We start from the raw sequence: 23,655 nt of genomic DNA on the forward strand, positions 1-23,655 counted from the left end.
GTTTAACTTTTCCACTTGAAATTACTTTCTTTACCATTGACTGTGTTTAATACACCACCTTTGTCTTTAGGGATCTGGGAGCGGGTGGTTCAACAGGTGGCTAAACTCCGAGATGACTCATCCATGTTGAAGCTGTTCACCGAACATGTCAAGGGAGAGGAGATGTTTGGCCTCACAATTCATGCTGTCATGCGAATCACTGAGTCGGTAAGAGAATGCAGCAGGAAAAAATATGTCTCTCAATTAATTCCATCAAGACCAGCAAAGATTCATAAATAGTTGCAAATTAGTGAACAGATGGTTAAAAATGAATTAATGGTAAATCTGGTGCAAAAAAAAGCCAAATCAGTACAATATTAGAAATACTGGCAAAAAATGGATAAACTAAGTCACCTTATTGTTATAGTTTAAAGCAGACTTGACATTCTAAAGAAAAATTGAGCAGACACCGAGTTAAAGCCACTACTGTAGATCAAAAGTGCATGATTAACATGATTTTTGTTTGTTTTGTTTTAGTTGCCTGGAGTGGAGAACTGCCAGAACTACCTGTTCCGATATGGCCGTCATCCTCTGATGGAGCTCCCTCTTATGATCAATCCCTCTGGCTCTGCTCGCTCTGAGCCCAAAGTCCCCACACAGTGCAAGAGGTAACGCAGCGTTATTTTTGGCAGTAAGCCACAAGAAGTTTACAGAAAACTTTGTAGTACACGTGTCCTGCATGGCATGTTAACAAGCAGAGTAGAACCTGTGATAACTTAGCGTCTTTGTTGGTATAAATTTGTACTACTTTTGTGCTATAACCTATAAATGCATTATCAGTGATGCATAATAAGATACCCACTCACGTTTTCCTTTCTGTCTGTCTAAAGGCCTCACACTCTAAATAGCACCAGTGTGTCAAAGGCCTACCAGAGTACCTTCACTGGAGAGCTCAACACACCATACAGCAAGCAGTTTGTCCACTCCAAGTCGTCCCAGTATCGGCGGCTGAAGACGGAGTGGAAGAATAACGTGTATCTGGCACGTTCTCGCATCCAGGGCCTGGGTCTGTACGCTGCTAAGGATCTGGAGAAGCACACCATGGTCATCGAGTACATTGGCACCGTCATACGTAACGAAGTGGCCAATCGCCGTGAGAAGATCTACGAGGAGCAGGTATGCTTACTTAACACTGGCACATGAATACAAAGAACACAAAAAGCATTCCTTTTTAAAATTAAGAATTGAAAAGTGCGCTTCAACTACATTGTAAATATGTGACATCAGCCGTAGGATTCTGGTCTATTTCTACTGTAAAGTTGAGCATTTGAATGTGGGTGTTTGTGGGGATTGACTTGCTTTTGGAACGTGCCTCAAGTGGCCTTCAAGGAACTGCAGTTTTTTGCACTTGGTGCGTTTGGTTTCATTTCTCAGCCCTGAAAGTTGCCTCTTTTTTTTTTTTTCAACCCTTCCCTGATTTTCTTCTTTTCTCTACTAACTTAGAACCGCGGGATCTACATGTTCCGCATCAACAATGAACAGGTGATTGATGCCACTCTGACAGGAGGCCCAGCTCGGTAAGTGTTGAGATGCGATTCGTTGTTTCATCGTAAACTGAATAGGTTTGTTTTTAACTAACTTTTTAATTTTCTTCTCTCCTTTCCAGCTACGTCAACCATTCCTGTGCCCCGAACTGTGTTGCAGAAGTTGTAACATTTGACAAAGAAGACAAGATTATCATCATTTCCAGCCGCAGGATCCCCAAGGGGGAAGAGGTGCAGTGCATTAGAAATCGAACCACTATTCACTACACATGCCCTTAAATTTGCAACCTTTTGTATGTTTTTTTAAGTTAAATTTTTTAGTCTCAGCAGCCATTAACTGTCTCTGTTTTTACTACCAGCTGACCTACGACTACCAGTTTGATTTCGAGGACGATCAGCACAAGATCCCTTGCCATTGTGGAGCCTGGAATTGCAGAAAGTGGATGAACTAACAAAAAGGAAGAAAATGGAGAAATCCCCTCTCGCTGGTGCCAGAACACTCCTGCGCCAAAGCCTTTGAATCCTACATAGCCAGTGCATAAGCTGTTCTGAAAGATACGGAGGAAGGCTGGCCTCTCATTGAAAGACTTAAGCGTTGACACCCGTAGCCAAAGTTTTGAAGAGCATTAATCAATAAAAGCAACCGACCACCTCCATCAACAGCAGCTTGATGGTGGGACTAACTTTCATGTTTGGACTAGTGATCACCTTTTCCTCAGCCAACCCCCCCCCCCACCCCCTTGACTGTTCTCAATAATCTCACAGTGGCTGGAAAACAATCCTCAACATCTATCAAATGATTCTGCCCTCCGATATCAATACTCGTAGTACAGAGCTCACCAAGAGCTTCGACAAAAAGCCATTTTTAAAATACTAAGAATGAACTAATGATGCATTTTTATGTTTTAAGTCGGACCTATTTCCTGTCCCACCTGACCGCACCTCCCCCTCACCTCCCAGAAAAGGCACTTTCCCATCAAGTCATCAATGAAGACAACACGGATATTGGCTAGCTAGACAATCTTGATGTGGCTCTGTGAAAGAACTACATATGATCGATGGAAGAAAAAAAAAAAAAAAAAGATGTAAGTTAATATAATTTGAGATGCTATTGATCTGTGGCTCCACGGGCACCAGATATTCTGACTGTGTGGAGTCCCAAGGTGGGTTAGTTGGACCCAGTCTACCTCATTGATTTAGCGGGAAGCGACTGCTTTGTATAAAACTGTTAACTGCTACTGTGGAACGGGAGGGGGGGAGGGAGAGGGGGAATGTTTTTATGGGCTTAGCCTTCTCGGACAAGCAGGGAATCTTAAGCAGCAGGTTTGCTCTATCTACTCTATGCTGATGATGATTTACAATAATGAGCCAACATAATTATTATTCATGAATTGTTTATACAGAGGAAATATATGACAGTTTTGATAAGATATTGCATTAAAATCACAATCAGAAGCCTAGCGGGTGTCCTGTATGCCACCAAATCCTCCCGGATATTGATGTAGCTTATTCCTTTTTGTTTTGTTCTTTCTTATTTATGCGTATCAAAAAAACACATTAGCAGCTGTGTGAAAGCACAATAACATCCACCTTTTTTAAGTTGCTTAAAGACAGTAATGGTGTGAGTGAATGGCTCTAGGATCACAGGACACGCAGTCTTTGAAGAAGACTACAGAGTTCAAAATTAACCAAGTACATACGCGTTTGCTTCTTGCTTCACACGTTGAAGTTCCACTTGTTGAAGACCAGCTGGTGGATGCATGACTACTGTCCCATTAAATGCTTTTTACCCCCCTCCCCCACAACTCTAATCTTTTCACAACTCAACCTTTAACTTTGAATCATGCCTCTTCCTCTTTGTATTATTTAGTGGACTGTTGTTAAACTTTACTGTAGTAGGTCTTCCTCTGCCTGAGTACAGCCTGCAGTGTTTCTACTTCCCCTGTAGTGTGCTTTTTCTAGTGCTGGTACTGTCCTCTCGAGGCTGAACTGATGGCAGGGAAAGACTTATTGGAAAAAAGGGCATTTGTTTTCATTTCTATGTAAGATGAATGAAAAGTCTTTTAAAGGGAGCTTTACTAAAACTCCACCTTCCCATACTACTTTGTTTCCCCCCTTCCCCTAACCTAAGACCTCACATGATTTTAAAAATGCAAAGTTGTACAAACTGTATATATAGTATATGCATTAGGGGACAGCAACTCTTTATCCAGCCCCTTTGTAATCAATAAAGTCAAAAGTGCAGAGAAATAAAATTGAAGAAAAAAAAAAATCAACCACTGGATATCATTTTAACAAAGATAAAGCTGTATATAAATATAAATATATGTAAAATGGCAAACTAATATCTTTATGTATATGAACCAGAGTGTTTTGCATTTACCTGTTTTTCTATTAGTGTTTTTGCTATAAGCTCTCAGAGACAAGTTTGTTAAAATAGGTTTGAGAAAAATGTCTGGTCTTCTCCAATCAATTGCGACGAGAAGACGATGTGATTACAAAACAGTTTGGATTCATGTGGAGGGTCGATAATTGGACATGAAAATCACTTCTTGCGTAAAGCAGTACAATGGTGCATAGCATTTGTATTTATGTAATATTGTTCGTGTTTATTTTTCTTTTTATTTATGCTACTGCTTGTCGATTACCAAAACCTGTCCCTTAATCGGTTACAATTGGATTAATATACTCTTGAATGGAAAATCTTGAATTCCCTAGAATATTGTTAGTGTTTTGCTTTTTTATATCTTCCCTATAGAAGTGAATGTGTTGGTAAACCTTGTGAAATGGTTACTTGGCCTAATGTATGTTATGATGTAATACTCAAAGTTAATCCCATACTTAACCTGGTAATGAATTGCACTCTGATAGTATAACGGAGAACTTCTCTAAAGTCGTAGATATTGATCAAGTATCCGAAGCAGTGATATATATATTTTTTGGTATGTTTCTATTTCAAGTGAAGACCATGACGAGACATTAGGCCGCTCACTGGATTTTAGCCTGAATAATTTTTAACTTCTCTGAATCTTAATTTAAGTTCTCTGCATATCTTATAATTTAATAAAGTTTGCTCAAATTGAAGGTTTTTTTTAACCTCACCTACTTTTTAAAAATATGTTGCATCTGTACAGCAGAGATACTTTTAGGGAATATGAATAAATATAATGATCATTTTTATTGTATGTGGCATGTTTTGTATGGATATTATTTTGAATTGTACATATATTTTTTTCAGGACGCCAGAGGTTGCATCTCTTTATATACAGCTTTCCCACTCCCTGTCCCCTTTCATCTTATTTCTTTGTCTGCTTTTGTTTCTTGTAAAGGAAAATAAAATGCATTTTAAATATGTGCTCATTTTTCTTTTTTAACTCAAACTTCAAGCGGCCTCGATACTGAGTTTGAGCGTCTGATCTTGAAATACAATTAGCAAATCAGCTTAACTGCACTTAATTCCTTGTGGAGCTTTCTGCCAAAAGCTTATGGCCTTCATCGGTGGATTGAGTTTGACAGGTTGTCATGGTGATGGTTCCATTGTCATGTGACCTAATAATGGAGCTGTAGTCACATGAAGGCAGGGGGTTGTGTCGTGGATGTATGTGTAGGTTGTTTGTGGTTGAGAGAGTAAAACCATCCGTGAGATTCAGCTGAAAGCTCTCTGGTTTTAACTCTTTGTTCGCTTACTAGATTTTTTTTCAGTGTGTCAGTTTAAGGGGGAACTCTTGGCAGAAATGGGGTAAAAATATTATTTTCACAAGTGTACGAACACCTCAAACTAAGAATCACTGTGTTTTCAGTCCAGAGTCCATGTTGCACAACATGTTGATATCTGTGCATGAGGCTATCAACTCAAGCTTTCGTGAGCCGCTACCTGCATAACACACCCAAATCTTTGAATTAACTGCTGGAGGTCGAGTGGCATTGTGGGAAATGTAGGCCCCAGGTTTTGACAAGGAGAACAAGTGCATGGAATTGAAAAGACAATATCTCAGGTTCAGCTGCTGCTATTTTGATCAGACATTGTTGTAAAAGTGCAAATGCTGAATCACTGGAGTATCCTTTGAACGGTCGGTGTGAAGAGGGGGAATGATTACTGAAAGCAATAAGTGTTAAAGTACAAGTGTGTACGATTTTAATGTTACCTGAAGACCACTGTAGGTTCTTCTGCACGCATGGAAAAGGAGGGGTGAGGGGAGGGATATTCAGTTGCGATCTGCAACCTCACCACTAGGTGCCACTAAAGCCGACACATTGCTCCTTTAAGACCGTCTTAAAAACATGAACCTATCCTTTAATCCTTTATCTTGGTTATTTCTTGTTTTTATCCCTGTGCGCATGTTGACAATAACTGCATGACATCTTGAATGAGCACCACAGATGAAGATAGGAAGAACAGATAAGAAAAAGAGGAATTTATTGTATATCATCTATATACACTTTTCAACTAACTCTGAAAAGATTTGCAACAACATGATTTTTGAAATCTTGAAGTATTTACTGATGAACAGGATGTCTGATGGTCATATACCCATGGCAACAAACCAAACATGGACAAGAGTGTTTTGACAATTTTGGTTCAACTGACATTCTCTCTCCCTGGCTCGCCTTTCTCCGATCTGCCTGCTGAACTTCCACCAATGTTAACAGTAGCAGCAACATTTCTGGGGTACACAGCCGACGACCCCAACAAATGGGAGAAAAGAAAAAACGACAGGTAGGACGAGGGGAAAGATCATCTACCTCAGTGCAGAGGACCCAGTGTTTGAGACGGCATGCAAAATGGATACTAACATGACACAAGGATTCTGGATCAAGTGATGACATAACTAACATTAACTAAAGTCCATGTGGACATAACAGTGCAGAGCCCAACGGTGACAAATGTCAGTGTAATACTTTCATAGTTCTGTCTGCAGACGACGAAGAAGGATGAAAACATGCAGTTTCACTTGCATGTCAGCCTTTGAGGGTAAAACGTCTCGGCTACTTTTCACATCTAACCGTATGTTCCCTGTGTGTGAACTGTCAGCAGCTGTCTTTCTGAATAAATAGCCATTGGCAGTATCAGAATTCAAGGTTACATGAGGCTCCTAAATATTCCAGTGTCAATTAGAAACAGAGAGACCTCCGCGGAGGACATTATGTAGAAAGAGATCTGCGTCACTGAGCTCTGAGAAGAATTCAACAAGCAATTCCAAGAATTATACACAAAGGTTGCAGCAAAATTATCTGGGATCAGTAGTACCACCAAATTGCCATGAGAGGAGCACAAAAACAAACAAAATTCCAGCAGAAGACACAATCCATTTCCTGGCAGTTTGAAACCATGCAGACAGATCAAAACAATAGACTTCTCAAAGTACCATTTAAGCAAAAATCCCTGTTTGTGTCACACTGGTGCTTGTGGCATAAAAAAGGAAAATAAAAAATAATGTTTTATATACAAATCATATGTACCCATCATCAGTAGTGTCTAATGTCAACGTCAAAAGGAAAAACACCCATCATGATGTCTTTACAGAAGAAAAGCAAAAATATATTTAGAAAACAGGATTTGTCATTGTCATTTCAGACGCCTCTTATTTGCTCAGTGTGCACGATGTGATCACCTGTCACCAACGGGGGATTTCATTCATATTAGGCTCAGTATCTTATTAAAATAATGCGACAGCCCCTTGAACTAATGTCTGAAAGATGGTGAGGACTTGGACTGAAGAACAAACATTAACTTTCTGGCTTGTTTCATCTCATCTCACAGTGTTCATCAATATGAAATAAAAACTATCAACAAATAAATAAAAAAGTAAAACCATCCCAAACATTATCCTTGCCACTTTTGACACCAACACCAGAACCGGACCACGTCACATTATGTGATACCAGCAGGTGTCACACATGATCCACAGGAAGCTACAGTTGAGTGCAACTTGTTTTCTATTTGAAGGATATTCAAGTGAGGGATTTAAAAAAACAAAAAAAAACACCTAGCTGTTCATGCTTAATTATCGACTGTCCCATAACTGGATTTGTTTTAATGAACTACAGCCTATACCAGAGGACATCTTAGTGTCTTAGAAACATGCTAGTAGTCCAGACGCCTTTTACATACGACTACAAACAGTGCTTCCCCTTCACACACACACAGCAACACAATGTGATGTTGCATGGCCAACAGAGTATGAAATATTATTATTCTTAAAGTTAAAACATTCTCGACTCTTCTGGACAAGTTAGGCCCGTGTATGGGACATATTTCAGAGAAGTAAAAAATGATCAAACAAACAATAAAAATCCCCATCACTGTACAATAGTAATAATTCCTGCCATGGGAAATGAGAACAACAAAAAAAACAACAGTTGAGTGTGATGATATTAACAGTGGTAGTGCTGTAGTGTTGTGGCCCATGGAGGAGGGGGAGGTGGAAGGGACCAGGGAGGACACATGGGGGAACAAAGGGGTGGGAGAAAAGTCAAGAGGGGAAGAGTGATTCAGTAGTTTTGGCTAAAAAGGTGAGGTAGGCCTCGTCACAACTTGGAGTGTGGCTTTAAAACTGGCAGGGTTTTCATTTGCAGTCTGTCTTTAGTGTTTGTTTCCTATGGGAAAGTGCGGTCTGGTTTGCACGTCTCTGGCACGCCTTTCCGCCGCTCACATCTTGACGTCCTCCTCCACGCTGAGCTGAGACAGGGTCTTCTTGATGCGCAGGGCTGTCAGTCTGGCTGCTCCGTTGGCGTACCAGCATTCCCTCATGATCTTCCCCATCACGCGCAGTGACTGCAGCAAAGAGATTACAAAGATTAACAAAAAAAAAAATAGTTTTGGTCTAAAACATTTGAACCATTGCACCATTAAATCAAATTAAAGTATTTAATGTTTCCCATAAAATACAGCCCGATCTGTTTGATATCCTTTTGGAAAAATAAAAAAAACACCATTCTCTAGCTCTTGTTTCTAAAATGTAGCGTCCGAAGCATTTTTGTTTATTTGATTAATTTGATGTGCTCGTATGATTCTTGCAATTTTTAGGTAGCATCTTAAATGGTTGAATGTACTTGTTGCAAGTCACTTTGGATAAGACCATCAGCTAAATTATAATGAAATCTCTGGAAACAAAAACCACTTAAAATGTTTTAGCCACATTAGGACAATTAGGCCTGTGTGAAAAGTAGAATCAATTTTCAATGCTGAGCTGCACTTATATGAAAAGATATGAGAATATAGAAGGGTAACTTAACACCATGGACTAAAATTAGAACCATGGAATTGAGCAATAAAAGTCATTTAATACTCCCCCACAGCAGTGACTTAGAAATTAGCAGTCCATATTCAAGTACTCAAGTCAGGACATCCTGTACTTCCCAACTGCCTTTCTAAGCAGCAACTGAATGTATTTTTAGAAACCCATCAGCTGTTGGTGTATAGTGTATATTGAGTGTGAAATACCTCGTAACTCTGCCACCAGTTGGGCACGTTGGGCCTCAGTTTCTGGTCACACACCACCTTCCTCATCTCCTCTATGGAGGGGTCAGAGGGCACAAGGTCGTAGTAGGGCAGCTGGTACTCTTCGTGGATACCTGCAGCACACAATCAGTATCTGCATTCATGCTCCTGTTTGACCGATTCATTTATATAAAAACATTTTTTTTTAAACAGACATTTTTTTCAGCTGCTGGTTGTAGACTTACCTCCTGCATTACAGCGACGCGCAATCTCCCAGTACACCAGGCCCAGCGCATAAATGTCGGCACATTTGAAGGAATCAAAGTGTTTCATGTTGATGGTTTCGTCCAGGACTTCTGGAGCCATATACCTGAGAGTGGACACAAAGGGCAGCGCTGAGTAACAGAATCAATGACAATCATTATATGACTTTTCAACTTCTTTATTTAGTAAAATTGGATTAAAAAAAAAAAAAAAAAAAAGATAAGGTTAGTGACTTCTAGGGATTCTATATTTTTAGAAAACAAGTCTCCCTATACTTTATAACTTTTCTACCCTGATTGTGGCACTTAGTCAAGCTCACTGGGTCCTGCTGAATATGGAAAGTTTCAATATCTAAGGTTAAATTGTTTCTAAAGAGGGGTCTATTTTCAACTTAAAATAAGTAGCTGCTACTATGAATTTACAGCAGCAGGACAGTACTGAAGGTGGGATATGTGGCTGTGTTCATTGTAATGAATAAACATATAAGACAGTTCAATAGTGTGATCATTAATGTAAGGCAATTCTCTTTATCCACTGCTGTTTTTTCACAGGATTTGTGGGCAATAAGAAAAATACAGAAAGTAGCCAGATTTAGCCTTCAAAGATCATGTGTATGTATTCGTTTGTGTGCTTTTGAGTGAATATGGAAACATTTACCTCTTAGTGCCCACGCGCTGATTCGGTGCTATATCGATTGTGTCTGTGATGGACTCGTGGCGGACTGCCAGGCCAAGGTCAGCTATGGCGCACATGCCGTTCTTCTTAACCAGGATATTTTTAGACTTGAGGTCACGGTGAGCAATACCAGGCTTACCTGCGGGGGACCAGACAACATATCATTACATTTGCATCAAGAGCTCAGCAGAAATAGCAACATGCTTGCTGAATGTGAGTAACTATTGTGTGCACTTTAAAGTCCCTGCTGTGTCTATTTGTTTATTCACTATGTGCTGCGCTTTAACTTGACATGTCATCTCACCCTGAGTGCCGAGGATCTCCATGTGGAGGTGTGCCAGGCCGCTGGCAGCTGACAGTGCTAGTTTGATCATGCCCTCAATGGTGACGGAGTAGCGGTTCAGGTAGTCGAAAAGAGAGCCGTGCTCATGATAGTCTGACACCAGCCACAGCTGAGTCCATGTGCCATTGTCTGAAACAGAGCAGAACAAAAGAGTCAGAGAACATGTAGGAGTATATAGACTGTTTTACATTTCACTCAGATAATGGATCATGAGTGTAGTAACAGTGCAAAAAAGATTTTCTAAACATTAACAACTTATAATATGGATCCTAGAGCTTCAATGACTAGTCGATTAGTTGTCAACTATTAAATTGATTGCAAACTATAAAGAATTGACTCAATTGTCGATTGGTCCATAATTGTTTTTCTTTAATGTCAAACGACTAATCGAAAAAACAATTCAGATTCATCAATAATAAAATTAGTTAGCTGCAGCCTTAGATCCCGTTTAACTATCAGTACCTCCTTGTCATTTTGCTTTGAAAGGACTTGTTCTTATTGTTACTTTCTTGTATTGTGGGTAATGGGCCGAGTCTCCACCGGCCCCCAAACTTCCTCACCTTTATTGTCTGCTGCAATAAATCCCAATATGTTTTCGTGGCGCAGCATGATTGTCTGGTAGATCTCAGCCTCTCTAAACCAGGAGCGCTCCTCTCTGGATGAAAAGATCTTCACTGCCACATCTCCTCCTCTCCATTTCCCTCTCCAAACCTCGCCAAAACGACCCTTCCCTATTATCTCCTGCAGCACGATGGTCCTGGCCACTGTCCGCTGCACAAACAGTGGCAAACCTGCGGGGGGCAGCAGAGAAGCAAACAAAACATTAGCCGACGTACACTTGTTATGTATGTGTGGTTTGGTGGAGGCACCCTCAGATTCTTGGTCAGGATCATTTTCAATGAATGTTGGAGCTGAACAATTATTAATCTGGATATTTATAAAATGATATGGCCATTCTGCTGCTGGTCTTGCTGACAAAAAAAGACAAAGGAAAAATGTTTTTTTCATTTCATGAGTATGTCAAATCAGGTTAGCAGCTTGTACTGACCAGAGCCTGATCCGGAGGTTGACATGTCATAGATGAGGTCCTGCAGGGTCTTGTCCTTGGCCAAGTACAGATGGTCACAGGATGGGTCCTCCACCTCCAGCCTCTGCCTGTGGCTGTAGGCCCTTTGGTGGTACTGGAACAGGAACACGCCAACCATCAGCAGCACGCAGAGAAGGAACACCGGCCCTGCGATGACCGCCACCAGCTCCACTGGCCCCCAGGAGTTCCCTGAGCCTGACCAGTCCCCCTCCTTTGTTGGGACTAGGCAAAGCAGGGGAGATGGAGAAGCATAAGTGGTTAATTTAAACTGAAACATTGCCACTGTAGAACTGAGAGACCTATGATGTTTGATGAAGGAGCCTCACCGGGGACTTCAATACTGTTGCAGTAATCTACATAGCAGCAATGTGTGTTGAGCAGGCCTTCAGCGCTCAGACAGTAGAAAGGCTGTCCAGGGGGGACAAGGTTGTCCCGGTTTATACAGATGCGTACGTGTTGCTCCTTCCCTTGGATGTAGTATGTGGAGGCCATGCAGGCGCCATCTGTTTCGCACTCATAGCCGGTCTTCTCACAGTTTGTGCAGTTACAACGTAGAGCTGCGGGAAAGGATAGAGAGAGTTAAGTAAATATCCCTTAATCGGGCCATGAGGTCACAAAACAACTCATCTATTTCACTTATCCATTATTTCCAGCAGGGGGCAAGCTAACGCCAGTTTCCTCACATGGATCTAAAGAGTGTACTGGCCCTTTCAAGTTATAGGAATTTTGTGCTGTGCAGACAGAGTTGAACAGCAGCAGCCAGACAGCCCTGGCGGCCCTGAAATCAGATCCTTCACTGCAGATGAACCCAAACACGCAGGGTGGAGACAGACCTGCCCAGTGGGACAGACGAAGTGAAACCCAACAAGGGGAGAGGGCTCCTGCCAAATCCCCGATGCAGCATTCTGCTCCATTCCTCTCCTCCGTCTCTCTCACACACACAGAGCACTGCCACTGTTTGAGCTAATGAGACAGGAGTTTTATTAAACAAAGCACACTCATGCACAGGGACCTATTAAAAGGTGACACAATGGAGCTCCCGCCACCCTAATAAGACTACGGTGGTCCATCTACACAGATGAGGTCAGGGCTAGAAAGTCTACCAAATCTGCCACATCTAAAACAGAACCAGAGCTGGTTGGGCAATCCAGAGAGCAGGAAACTGATTAGATTTGGAGTGAAATGTGATTTTGAGTCATAGCACACATGCTTCTCATTTAGAGTAAGGTCAGGACAAAAGGCTTCTTCCAAGGTTTTCTACGACCAAACAGAGAGCAAAGCGGGACCTGGCAAGGCTAGATGATTGTGGGACTGGTTTTCACGTGGGAAAAAACACAGGGAAGCAGCTCAGCTCATCTGAACCTTTGTCAGTAATAAATGACAAACTGTCTGACTGACAAGAGGGATGTGAGTGAGGCGTGACATGCCAAAAGCTAATCCCTGGTCGGAGAACAAAAGCTAGACCACTCAAGACTTAACGCTGCGAAGATCGTCGTACCAACAACTATGCAGTAGGAGACACAAAATGAGGAATTTCAATCCTTAGTCCCCCTCAAAAAGTGGAGGCTCAGCCGCGGTTGGACCACTGACAATGTCTGGCCCAGAGGAAAGAAAAGATTTTAAGAGTGGCAAGCTTCCACTAATCCTCAGTGTCTTATCCTGGGGTTTCTTTGACCAGATGTGCTGACTGATCTCCTGTCTTTGTACCAACTTGGGGCTGTGTCAAAAGGTGTGAGCAGATTTTAGCACATTCTTGAACCAACACGATTAGGTGTTTGTTATGTTCAGTTATTTAAAAAAAAAAACATGCTCAAAATGATGGATACACTGATTGCGCCACCAGCATGTAACATCCAAGTGGCCAAAACCACAAAGCGTCATAGCAGCGGTTTCCCACCAACCGAGCTCTGGGAGGTTGCATTCTGTGTGGGAGCATTTTTCACATGTAGCGTGTTGTGCTGATGTGTCCATGCTTGTCCACTGAGTGGTAACTGGAAATGTGGAAAACTTGTTTCAGTAATATCTCATCTGTTTACGTGTATGTGTGTGTGTGTGTGTGTGTGTGTTGCTCTCCAGGAGGTGAGCAGGAAAGTGGCAGGAACTCTTGGTGGAGAGTGTCCAAATTCACCACAGTTCACATGCAGATGGAATTTCCTGCAGATTACACTGAGGTGAAGCAGGCTGGTCCCGATGAGAGAAAAACAAGCTGTGTGCCACATCAGGCTAATCTTCACCATTAACAGAGCAAATAGTTTAGCAAGAATAAAACGGATGACAGGAGTAACAGCTGAAAGCTTTGAAAGCTTGATATCCATTATCAAATTCAGACAACTTTAATCCCTTCTTCCAATAGGCTCCTCTTTTTCCAGGCCGGATATTTACTTGTTTTCAGTTATTTAAATCAATCAGCTAAGATTACAGAATCAAATTAAAGGCTATAAATCCCCTTTTTAATGACATACACATTGCACCAATATACAGCAACACATTAACATCAGTGATCTGATAACACCATGATCTGAAATGAACAGGCCCATCCATCATGGAGACTCTGCTCGTGGTAAAACCGATGGTACAAAGACTTACAGACCGAAGCGCAGGAAAGAAACCAAACATGGCTGAAAATACACACATTGCCTTCTCGGGTCTGCCATAGATGGTTTGTGGTGTACCAAGAGTTTGGTTTGTGGCAAGTCTTCCCTCTCATTAAAGGCTACCTTGTGACTATACCATATGTAGTCTGCTTCCCCGCAAACTAACATCAACACTATGGGTGGCTAATCTAGAAAAGAAATCTATGACAGAATGTAATTTTATATACTGGCAGAGATAGAAACCATTAGTAGATAAAAAATAACCTGATCCAGTTACCTAAATACCAAACAAATTAATCAAAAAATCTAATACTGCCACACTACAGTCCTGCTCATTGACTTGAAACAACCAGACATATTGAAGGGAAATCTCTGCTGGCTGCAAAATCAGTGTGACACCACAGAATATATTATCATATCACCCAGCACTTAACAACATTTCACAAAAGACAGCAAAAGTGGAACCAAGACCTCAAAAATAAAAAGGCAAATTCAAAATGAATGCCATGCAAGACAGGTTACTGGTATATAACTAATTCAAACAAGGTCTAAAAGAGCTCCTGGCCCATTGGCATTTGCTAAAGTGCTGTGTCTTTTGCACAGTGCTCTGCATATCTTGCTGAATTCAGAGCAGTAAGTGCTACAAAGCTAGACTTGAAGGAATAATATCAAGCCTAAATACACATGGATCTGAGTAGAGGCCGGGTGTTTGCAGTTTTGAATTAACTCTGCTCTTGTATCCACATAATTGGTGGTCTTTACACTGGTTCTTTGTGTGGAGATTAAGACGACATGGAGGAGGGATTGGACTAGCCCTGCACGAACAAAGAGCAGAGTGGAGTGGGGGAGCGCACTTCTGCGTGGAGCAGTGAGGGGGGATGGGCGGTGCACAAGGGACAGACCAGGGTTAATAGCAACAACCCTGATGTTTGGGGGCTGCTCCGGGCCAGACAGGATGGGGGCTGGTCCCAAATTGGTCAGGACAATACGGAGGGGAGGGGGCAGAGGGGGTAACGAGTAGGACTTACAGGGGCCCCCCAGCTGCGGTTGGGGTCTGCACAAGTGACCAGCTGCGACCGTCATTAACACCCAGTCTAGACTTTGACTTACGGGAAGGGGTAAATAACAGGAAAAGGGAACAGTGGAGAAAAAAGGGGTGAATGCAGCGCAAAGAGCGACTGCTTTGAGCTGCTAGTGTGTGAAGTTCCTATCATTCCGTTCGTGTTGAGACAGGAAATGGCAGACACTGTGGAAGGGATTAATAAAACATTGTTGCCATAAACAGCATCGCTTTAACTTGGACCACAGCATAGTCCCACTCCAAACACCTTTACACATTACACTTGATGACCGTGTTTTGCGTTTATGCAAGTGTTGTTCAGACCTACTCATGCGGAGCAACTCAGTCAAAACAGTAGGGGAACTTTCTAGTATGGTTAGATGATAGAGTCTGGAAAATGTGTACAGGGCAGCAGGGTTACACAAACACGGTGGATTTCTGGGAGCTAAGTGGCGCAGACAGAGACAGTCGGGTATGTGCGTGTGTACAGGGAGCAGAGCACCATTACTAAAATGCACTGGCTGAAATTAGATCCATACAGATACCAGACAGAGCTGATCAAGACAAGCAGACGCCATCAGACAGTGTGAGTGCACACACACACAAACAGTGTCCTAATCAATGCTGGGGAAGGAGGAGAGTCATTACCTTTGTCTGCATCTCAGGGTCAGATTACTGATCTGATTCTAAAGTGAAGTCTCTGGGGCTGAGGCTGCTTCCACTATCCTACCAACCACCACCCTCTAGGCTACATCCCATCCTGTCTGTCAGTTGCCCTGAATGAGTTCAACAGGCACAAAGGCAAGTGTGAGCACAGGCTCACTGTGGACTCCATGTTGCTGCTCAAACTGATCAATGTTGCCTCTATAACGCTCCAGTATGTTGCAGTACTGTAAGCCAATGAATCTGCCACATGACTTGTGATTAAAAGCCCTTCTGAGTATTAACAGTCCAGAGACTTGGGGCCCGTCCACACTAAGAGGCATTTTCCGGTAACCGCACAACTTGAGTATTGTTTTGGCCAACCATCCACACATAACGGCGTCACATAACAACAGTGCTTCTGCGTGGAGAGAGACACGGACCCATAGACTGTATACTGAACTGTACTCTAAGCCACATGCATGGGAATGAATTAGTCCACCCATATATTTTTCCCTTTTCCCTGATGCTCTGAATAAGTCGCAAAATTGGTTGCTAGTGGCTTTTTATAAATAAAGTTGCTATGAAGGTAGAAAAAGTAGCTAAATCTAGCAAGACAGTGCCCGCCTGTGAGTGCTTTGGGACAGGGAAGGGGCTCACAGCAGCACCCGCTGTTTGTTGAGGAGAGACTACAGAGTGATTTGTGCATCGGAGAGTCCAAAACACCAAAAAAGTCTCCACTAACACCAGTCAACAGTCAACAGATATCTCTTTAGGATGGACGAGGATTTGGGAAGTCGCCAGATTTGGCAAGAAAGCCTCTGGTGTTTGTTTTATGATTCTACACAACAGCGGCTCTCCCTTTCTTCTTTTTCTCTGTTGTTGTTCTATTTCTGTGGCAGTTACAGCGCCACATCCAGGCCTGGCATGTGCATTACAGCGTTTTTAAGCCGGTTTCGTGTGGACGCAGATGTTTCTTGAGTGAAGGCAGTGTGGACAGAAAACTTTAAGGAAGGAGAAAAAAAACTATGTCGTTTTTGATTGTGTGGGCGTACCCTTAATTATTCCTTTTTCTGTGTCTTCACGACAGCTGAGAAGGTTTTAATCTACCCCCAGTTACGGCTGGGTATCTTGCCTAAATCAGATGTTGTTAATATGATCTTAGATCAAATAGTGACCCCATTTAGAACAAAATGCTAATTTTATTTTGGCGAGCTCTTGTATGTTTGTGTTTAGACAACAGTTAACAGTTTTAAAAAAGGGGTTTATAGAAAAAAATAATATTTCTAATCATATAAAATGTGTTGAGAAAGGGGATTATTTAACGTCAGTGCCAAAATAATTTGAAATATTTAAACAATACCCAGCTCTAGCTACAGTGCAGGATAACTTTGGTGAAGCATACTTCATTGTCTAAATAAGAACCAAATACCAAAGACAACTGACAAGAGATCAGGAATATCGTTTTTTTTTAAAAACTGTGTTGTAAAGAACCATTAAATGTATAGTAGAGAAATGAAACTGATGAGAAGCGAGGTGATGAGTTGTTGCTGGGTTCAGTGGGTGGACATTTGAGTTCTAAAGTTCAGTTCAGACCAAAGATTCGCAACACAACGAGTTAAAACTTGCATCGTGCAGGTCTGCAGCGTTCTGAAACCTGCCCATGCAGACCAATGCGACGAGACGGTGTATCATCTCCATAGCAACAGCTCTCTGTACTTCCGTTCTGACCTCCCGACTTTTCAGTCTTTTTTCTTAGCTGGATATACGGTAATATGTAGCATTATATTATTAATATATTATTATATTAATATAAATGAGGACAGAGTTAGTGAGATACTTGCTACAGCTGCATTTTTATAGAGATGAAACAGAAAAAATACTGTTTTATTTCCCCGATTCACTGCGCTAGCTCTCCTTAGATAGATATCTATCTATCTATCCATCCATCCATCTACAGGCCTTTCAACCAGCTGACAGCTTGTCAGTGACTTGTCTAGCAGACTTTGCAAAGACTTGATTGGCTGTTGAAACAGGTCACATGTGTTACGTTCTAAAACCAGCTGCTAGCAATTTAACAAGCTGAATTGCTGGCGACATCATCAGCCGGCTAGATTCGCAACGGCACGGGTCAGTTCACACCGCTGCAACTTTCACCTGCGACATTCAAAAAGTTGCTTTGTGGATCTTTGGTCTGAACTGGGCTTTAGAAACGGCCGAGTGGAAACACGGACAGCCGTGTAAAAATTCACCTCCTTTTGGAGCTCTTCAGCCTCCGCCAATGCTGAACGTGTTGCAGCCAACCCTAGCACAGACAACGCTCCTAGGAGGGACTATCATTACTTGATGGATTGGGGTTTGTTTCAGTGTTTTGAAAACATGGGATGAAAGGCTTTCTATGTTAAACTGTGTATTTTATGTCATGGATATTATTCTAAATATTTTTTAAGTTTCCACTTTTCTTGAATATACCGTCCTAAGCACCGTTTTATTTTTTATAATATATGAAGTCCTCAATCAAAATCCATTTAAATTGAAAAAAGTTGCTACTTGTGTTGAAAATTGATATGCAATTACTTCAATACAAAGCCTCGAATTAATTTTATTTTTTAATCGTGTCCCACCACTAATAATAATAATAATAATAATAATAATACAGCAGAGAAAGCTAATATACTCAGCTAATGCTAGCAGCACTTGAAGTAAGATATCCCAAAAGTGAAAATGTTCAATCTACTTGTTTTCTATGAGGTTTCTTTGACCCCACAACGATCCTGTTGGGCACTAGGGATGTGAATGCCCTTTTCATCGCTCTATGTATGGAAAAACAATGATTATCTAACGTTATTTTGAATACAATGCATTATCAGACACTGTTCTGACATCAAAACAACTTCTTATGGTTATCATCATCAAATAGTCTAGCCTTAACGCTGGGACCGGCACAAAGACACCAGCAACATGAATTTAAATCATAAGCTCCTAATAAAAATACATTTATTACTCACACTTTGCATATTGGAGTGTATTGCAAAGATTGTTTAACTGCAAAGGGAAACACGCAACAACAGCATGGCGGCCTGACAGAGGCGAGAGATAGAGTTTTAAATTATACTTCAAGTGCTAGTTACATCTTCTCTTAATGTACAGCCACACTGAAAGATTTCTTAACAACTGCCCTTTCCTGGATCACAACAATCAGTAGACTGCACATCTTCAAGCAGAAAATGGTGAGACAACGCAGGTCTAATCGACATTCCAACAGCCAAAAAACTAATCAAGACACTTCTACAAAGAGACATGTAAGAGAGGACAGGTGTCAGGTTTAACCCTATAGACATGAAGTCACATAGCTACAGGGTCTGTCTGGGTGTACTGTGACAATAACAACTCTAAATTGCATTTAAGGTATGGAACAAAAATCAGACGTTTTTTACCACCGACGGCGCATTCACTACACATATCTTTGTAACAAAGACAAATTGTGTAGCGTGAGTAAGTAAACAGCATGGGAAAGTGGCTCTGCGGCAATAGTAATCCCTAGTGGTACAACATCAGTAATGGAGGAGCTGGGTCAGTCAGAGGCTACGCCGTCTGCCGTAGCAATTAGGGCTCTCTGCCTCCGGAGCAACAGAGGTCATTTACAACACTGGTCATTATGGAGGGAAAACTAGACCACCCCAAACCTGACTTGACCCTGACTGGCTCAGAGCCACATTATAGAAGTAAATGGTAAATAAATGGTAAAATACAGATATATATATATATTTTAATCACCTGACAGTTTATACAGAGGAAGTGCAACTTGATTTAATCATAATTTAGCTGCGGGGATCCAGCAGTTGAATCATTTGGAACAGGCCTTGACAACTGCTATACATTGCGGGGGGGAGACAACTTTCTCCATCCAGCACTTAAGCTTGAAAATATTACCACCCCCTGTCCAAACTCTTACAGACACACACCTTTAAACCCAATAGGTTTCAACCTTTCTCCGTACATTCCCTTGGCTCTGAACTAATGGGCAGGTGTACACATGTTCCAATCTGAATAGCTCATGCTTCCTCCACCTGAACTCATTCACATCAAATTTGACACTTAACAACACCTGTAGCAGTGTTTAGCTGTACAGTGGCAGTTCCCTGAAGTAGTTGACGGGTAGGGGCTTTTTTTTTTCTCTAATCGCCCTGTCTTTGATGTGCACAACAGGCATTGACAAGACCCTGGCATAGTCTTGATAGTTTATGGAAGGGCTACTAAAAGAGAGTGCAGAGTACAAGAGATAGCAGGAGCTCGTCTAACCAAACGCCTTCCTTTAACCTGAGGGGCACAGTCAAAAGTGGGCCCACAGATAACAAAGTGCAGGTTTTATTCTGCTAAAATGCCAGTCCTTTTATATGACAGAGATAAAGAAGAGGGAGGGAGGGAGGAAAGGAGAAAGAGGGACGCGCCCTACCTCGCGGCAGTGTAGTGACAGTAGCCATATCACATTGCTTTTGTGTTCAATGCACCCAGGCAGACTGCGTCACACAAGCATGTAATGTCCATAACTCTAGTGACTCCAAATCCTTAGTCAACAACAGGTGAGAGATTCATCAAACCTGTGAGTAAAGAGTATTCTTGCAACATATTACACTCGCCACAGGCCTGGAATCTGCTCCAACATAGCTACTTGCAGGTTTGTCTGGTTTCAGTGCTTGCATATAATTCATTACATGGTGTGAAACCATTGCTCCAGACAAGACTTTTGGGCCCCTTAAATGGCAGACCCCGCCAGCTGGACAAACCCACCACCACCCCCCACTTTTCAGGTCAGGCCACACAAACCAGCCCCCACATCACTGTCAATATTGAAGTAACCCGGTCAAACAAACTGACCACTCAGGTGTGATCATTTTTCAAGCAAGCCTTGTGTACTGCACCCTTATCTAAAATAGGTGGGGGAAGAATATTTATATGATTCTTGGAATGATGACTAAAGCACAAACTTGAGCGTTCATAGATAACAAGGCAGTCAGGATAATTATTCTGGCAGTGAGAGTTGTTTATCTGTTGATTGGAAAGTTGCAACACGGCAGGACAAATGGAGGATATGTGTAAGCCACAACATGCGTGTCTCAAATTAATGGCAGTGAAATCTTGATGTAAACGTGTGGCATTTAGAGTAAAGTCAAAGATGCGTGGCCATGTTGCAGAGTCAAACAAATGTGTAGTACAACATACAGGGTTCCTACATCTTTTCCAATCCAGTCAATTTCAAGCACCTTTCAAGCAGTTCAAGGTACACTTTCATGCTATTCCAGCACCTTACAGCTGTGGTAAACTATGTGTATACTGTGTTATGACCTTTTCATTGGCATCACATTAAATTAGATGTTATTGTCCTATGATCAACCAACATGTAGTTTTGCTTCAGCTTTCAACAGGACGATAAATGAAATGAAAACTAACTCGAAAGAAATATAATCACCAACATTATTGATAATCTGTTGACCATCAAGTCATTTTTCATGCAAGAATGTCAGAAAATATCAAAGCCAACCCACATAACATTTAAAGCAGTTTTTTCAAAATCCAAGCACTCTGCAAACCACACTAAAATTCAAGTGTTTCCAAGGATTTACGGCACCCGTACTAACCCTGAACATATGCCTGTCTGAGGCAGGGGTGTTGGGGCTGGGTATCAGCTGCCCCCAGCAGAAGGGGAGGATTCAGACTGAAGCAGCCCCATAACTGGCGCCTCAAAAGGACCCCACTTGCCACATTTCCATCACAATGAACCCAGACTTCAACTCTGACTTCTGTCTGGGATGGCTGAATGCACGGCTGTTGTCACGCCTATGCCAGCATTCACTTTCAGCTGGAGGCCACTAAGCAGCCCCTTTTCTCTCCTTACAAATGGACACCAATGGAAGAGCTGCCAGTGTTTACTCTCACAAATACACATTTCATGCACAAAGTAGGTTAGGCCTTCCTTCATTCAGCGAAACCTTTTTAGCTCTATCCAATGTGCACACACACATAAACACACACACAACATGTGACGAGCTGCACACTGCTCATGTTTAATGTCTGCTATCACTACAGTGATAAGCAGTCGACAAGACATTGTTTTGTAAATATCTTAGCATAACAGATAACTTCAACATCAATAGTAGACTTCGTGGTATTATTCACCACTTGGGTGTTACCTATACTACATATTATTATTCTAATTCAGTTTTATAGCTCACAAACGAAGCAGATTCAACTTTAAACGGTTATTATCCAGTTAGCCAACGTTAGCTCGCGCCTCGAGACAAACAGCACCACCATGTTGTTGTTGTTGTGGTTTAAGCTACTTGTTCAATAACGACCGTCGGATTTTTTCCCAGTCGATAAAAAGAAAATCAAAATTGACCACAAACAAACACGTACAGCGTGACTTTTGTTTCAAACAGCCACCGTGGTTTAAAGGTCGACGCTAGCTGCACACGGTTAGCACGAATCCCCGACACAAGAGCGCCATGACGACGAGGAGCGACAACAGGCGATGCCCACAGTCCAGGAAAACACACCGAGACAAAAGCCGGAGAAGGTGCTCACATGAAACTTACCGTCACCGAGGGCCACTAACCCGAGCAGGGCCAGCAGCAGCGTTAGGGCAGTTTCTTTTACAGCCATTTCTTCAAAATTCCCATCTCTCCGCGATGAAATGCGTCCGTTAGCAACACCGACCGGACCTGAAACACAACCACAGTCCCGACCGCACACACACCACACAGCCAAACACTAGCCAGCCAGCACAGCCAGCCTGGCGAGTGACGCGTTTAAAGGGATGTCTGTGTGTGTGTGTGTGTGTGTGTGTGTGTGTGTGTGTGTGTGTGTGTGTGTGTGTGTGTGTGTGTGTGTGTGTGTGTGTGTGTGTGTGTGTGTGTGTGTGTGTGTGTGTGTGTGTGTGTGTGTGTGTGTGTGTGTGTGTTTAAAGGGGAGGGCTCCTGCTCTGCTGCATGCATGTGCCCCCTTCTGCCACTGAGGTCACGGCTGTGTGTTGTTAAAACATGTTGGCTGGATTAAAAGATATTCCTGTATCAGATTATCAAAGTGAGCACCGTCAAATACTATGTTTATCTTTTGAGTGAGAAATGTCATCATCTTTACATTATCAGTTTGCTTTTAATGTCTTTAGTAGTATTTTTATAATGTTTTTTTAAATCTCTTTTAAAAAATGGTCTTTCTGTGATTCTATTGATTTTGTATGACACATAAACTTGCTTTTTTCTGTCTATTCTGTGTCTTTTTGTGTTGTTGTTGTTGTTGTTTCTTTGTTTGTAAAGCACCTTTTAACTATGTTTTGAAAGGTGCTTTATAAATAAAGTTTATTATTATTATTATGTTATGTGGAAAGATGTATGTCATATTAAAATGCTGGTAGATGCTGTAATATCTAATGTATTCCTGAGCATGTTGTTTTTTATGTTGTTTTTATCTAGTTACTTGCGTATATCTTCTGTTATCAGCATTGGTTGATTTATGGACGAATAAATTGAACCTTTAACCTTAATTGAGGTCATACAGTGTCCTATTATGGCCGTGCTTTTTAAATAAATAAATGCTGATCTATTTGAAACATAAAATATATTCAGGAAATATCCACTGTTATTATCAGTGAACCTGTTAAATCATGACAGAACAGAATCATTTTTGTTTTTCAAGTATGTCACATTTTCTCTTTCTTTTTAAAACAAGATCCATAAATGGGGTTTGCAATAAGCTCCTCAGATTGGATTGGGATAGGCCAGAATGTTTGCATTCATCCTTTAAAAATGACAAAATACAACAACACATGGAAGGTCAATTGAATTGTATGTTAAATAATAAAGTGTTTCTACTTATGGCATAAAAAAATGGGCTTCACTCATAAATATAATGTTAAAAAAAATTCTGCTAAATTACTGTTGGATGTCCTTAAGATTGTATCACACAAATACATTGTTTTTTCTGTAAATTCAGTTTTGATTAGTTTGGGCATATTTGTTATTAAAAT

At 41.5% G+C, this 23,655-nt stretch overlaps 2 protein-coding genes across 7 annotated transcripts in view; one reads left to right on the top strand and one right to left on the bottom strand.

The window, feature by feature from the left end:
- The window catches only part of kmt2d (lysine (K)-specific methyltransferase 2D), a 29,862-nt gene extending 24,985 nt beyond the window's left edge, over positions 1-4,877 (top strand). For all 6 annotated transcript variants that reach the window (XM_083919914.1, XM_083919917.1, XM_083919918.1 and 3 more), the window contains exons 50-55: positions 71-207; positions 517-647; positions 870-1,155; positions 1,483-1,556; positions 1,646-1,754; positions 1,883-4,877. In XM_083919914.1, coding sequence (XP_083776040.1) covers positions 71-207; positions 517-647; positions 870-1,155; positions 1,483-1,556; positions 1,646-1,754; positions 1,883-1,975 — 830 coding nt within the window. In that variant the 3' untranslated portion in view covers positions 1,976-4,877. The remainder of the gene's footprint in view (positions 1-70; positions 208-516; positions 648-869; positions 1,156-1,482; positions 1,557-1,645; positions 1,755-1,882) is intronic.
- Positions 4,878-5,923: 1,046 nt separating this feature from the next.
- Positions 5,924-22,407, bottom strand: acvr1ba (activin A receptor type 1Ba). Its single transcript, XM_083920779.1, has 9 exons — positions 22,226-22,407; positions 11,660-11,890; positions 11,295-11,555; positions 10,807-11,037; positions 10,208-10,375; positions 9,886-10,042; positions 9,210-9,334; positions 8,968-9,098; positions 5,924-8,298 (listed from the first exon to the last, which is right to left on the bottom strand). Exons 1-9 carry the CDS (start codon positions 22,290-22,292, stop codon positions 8,173-8,175), a joined length of 1,497 nt encoding a protein of 498 aa, XP_083776905.1. The 5' UTR covers positions 22,293-22,407; the 3' UTR covers positions 5,924-8,172.
- Positions 22,408-23,655: the final 1,248 nt, after the last annotated feature.

This window comes from Echiichthys vipera (assembly GCF_963691815.1).
Source record: "Echiichthys vipera genome assembly, chromosome: 9".
In the NCBI taxonomy this organism is placed as follows: Eukaryota; Metazoa; Chordata; class Actinopteri; order Perciformes; family Trachinidae; genus Echiichthys; species Echiichthys vipera.

Bases quoted from the DNA above. Each gene is read 5' to 3' on its own strand.
- acvr1ba (XM_083920779.1), bottom strand. From the start codon at position 22,292: ATGGCTGTAAAAGAAACTGCCCTAACGCTGCTGCTGGCCCTGCTCGGG. The intron at 10,376-10,806 runs GTGAGGAAGTTT...GCTCTGTTTCAG, and splicing joins TATTGCAGCAGACAATAAAG to ACAATGGCACATGGACTCAG. The intron at 10,043-10,207 runs GTGAGATGACAT...GGTCCCCCGCAG, and splicing joins GGAGATCCTCGGCACTCAGG to GTAAGCCTGGTATTGCTCAC.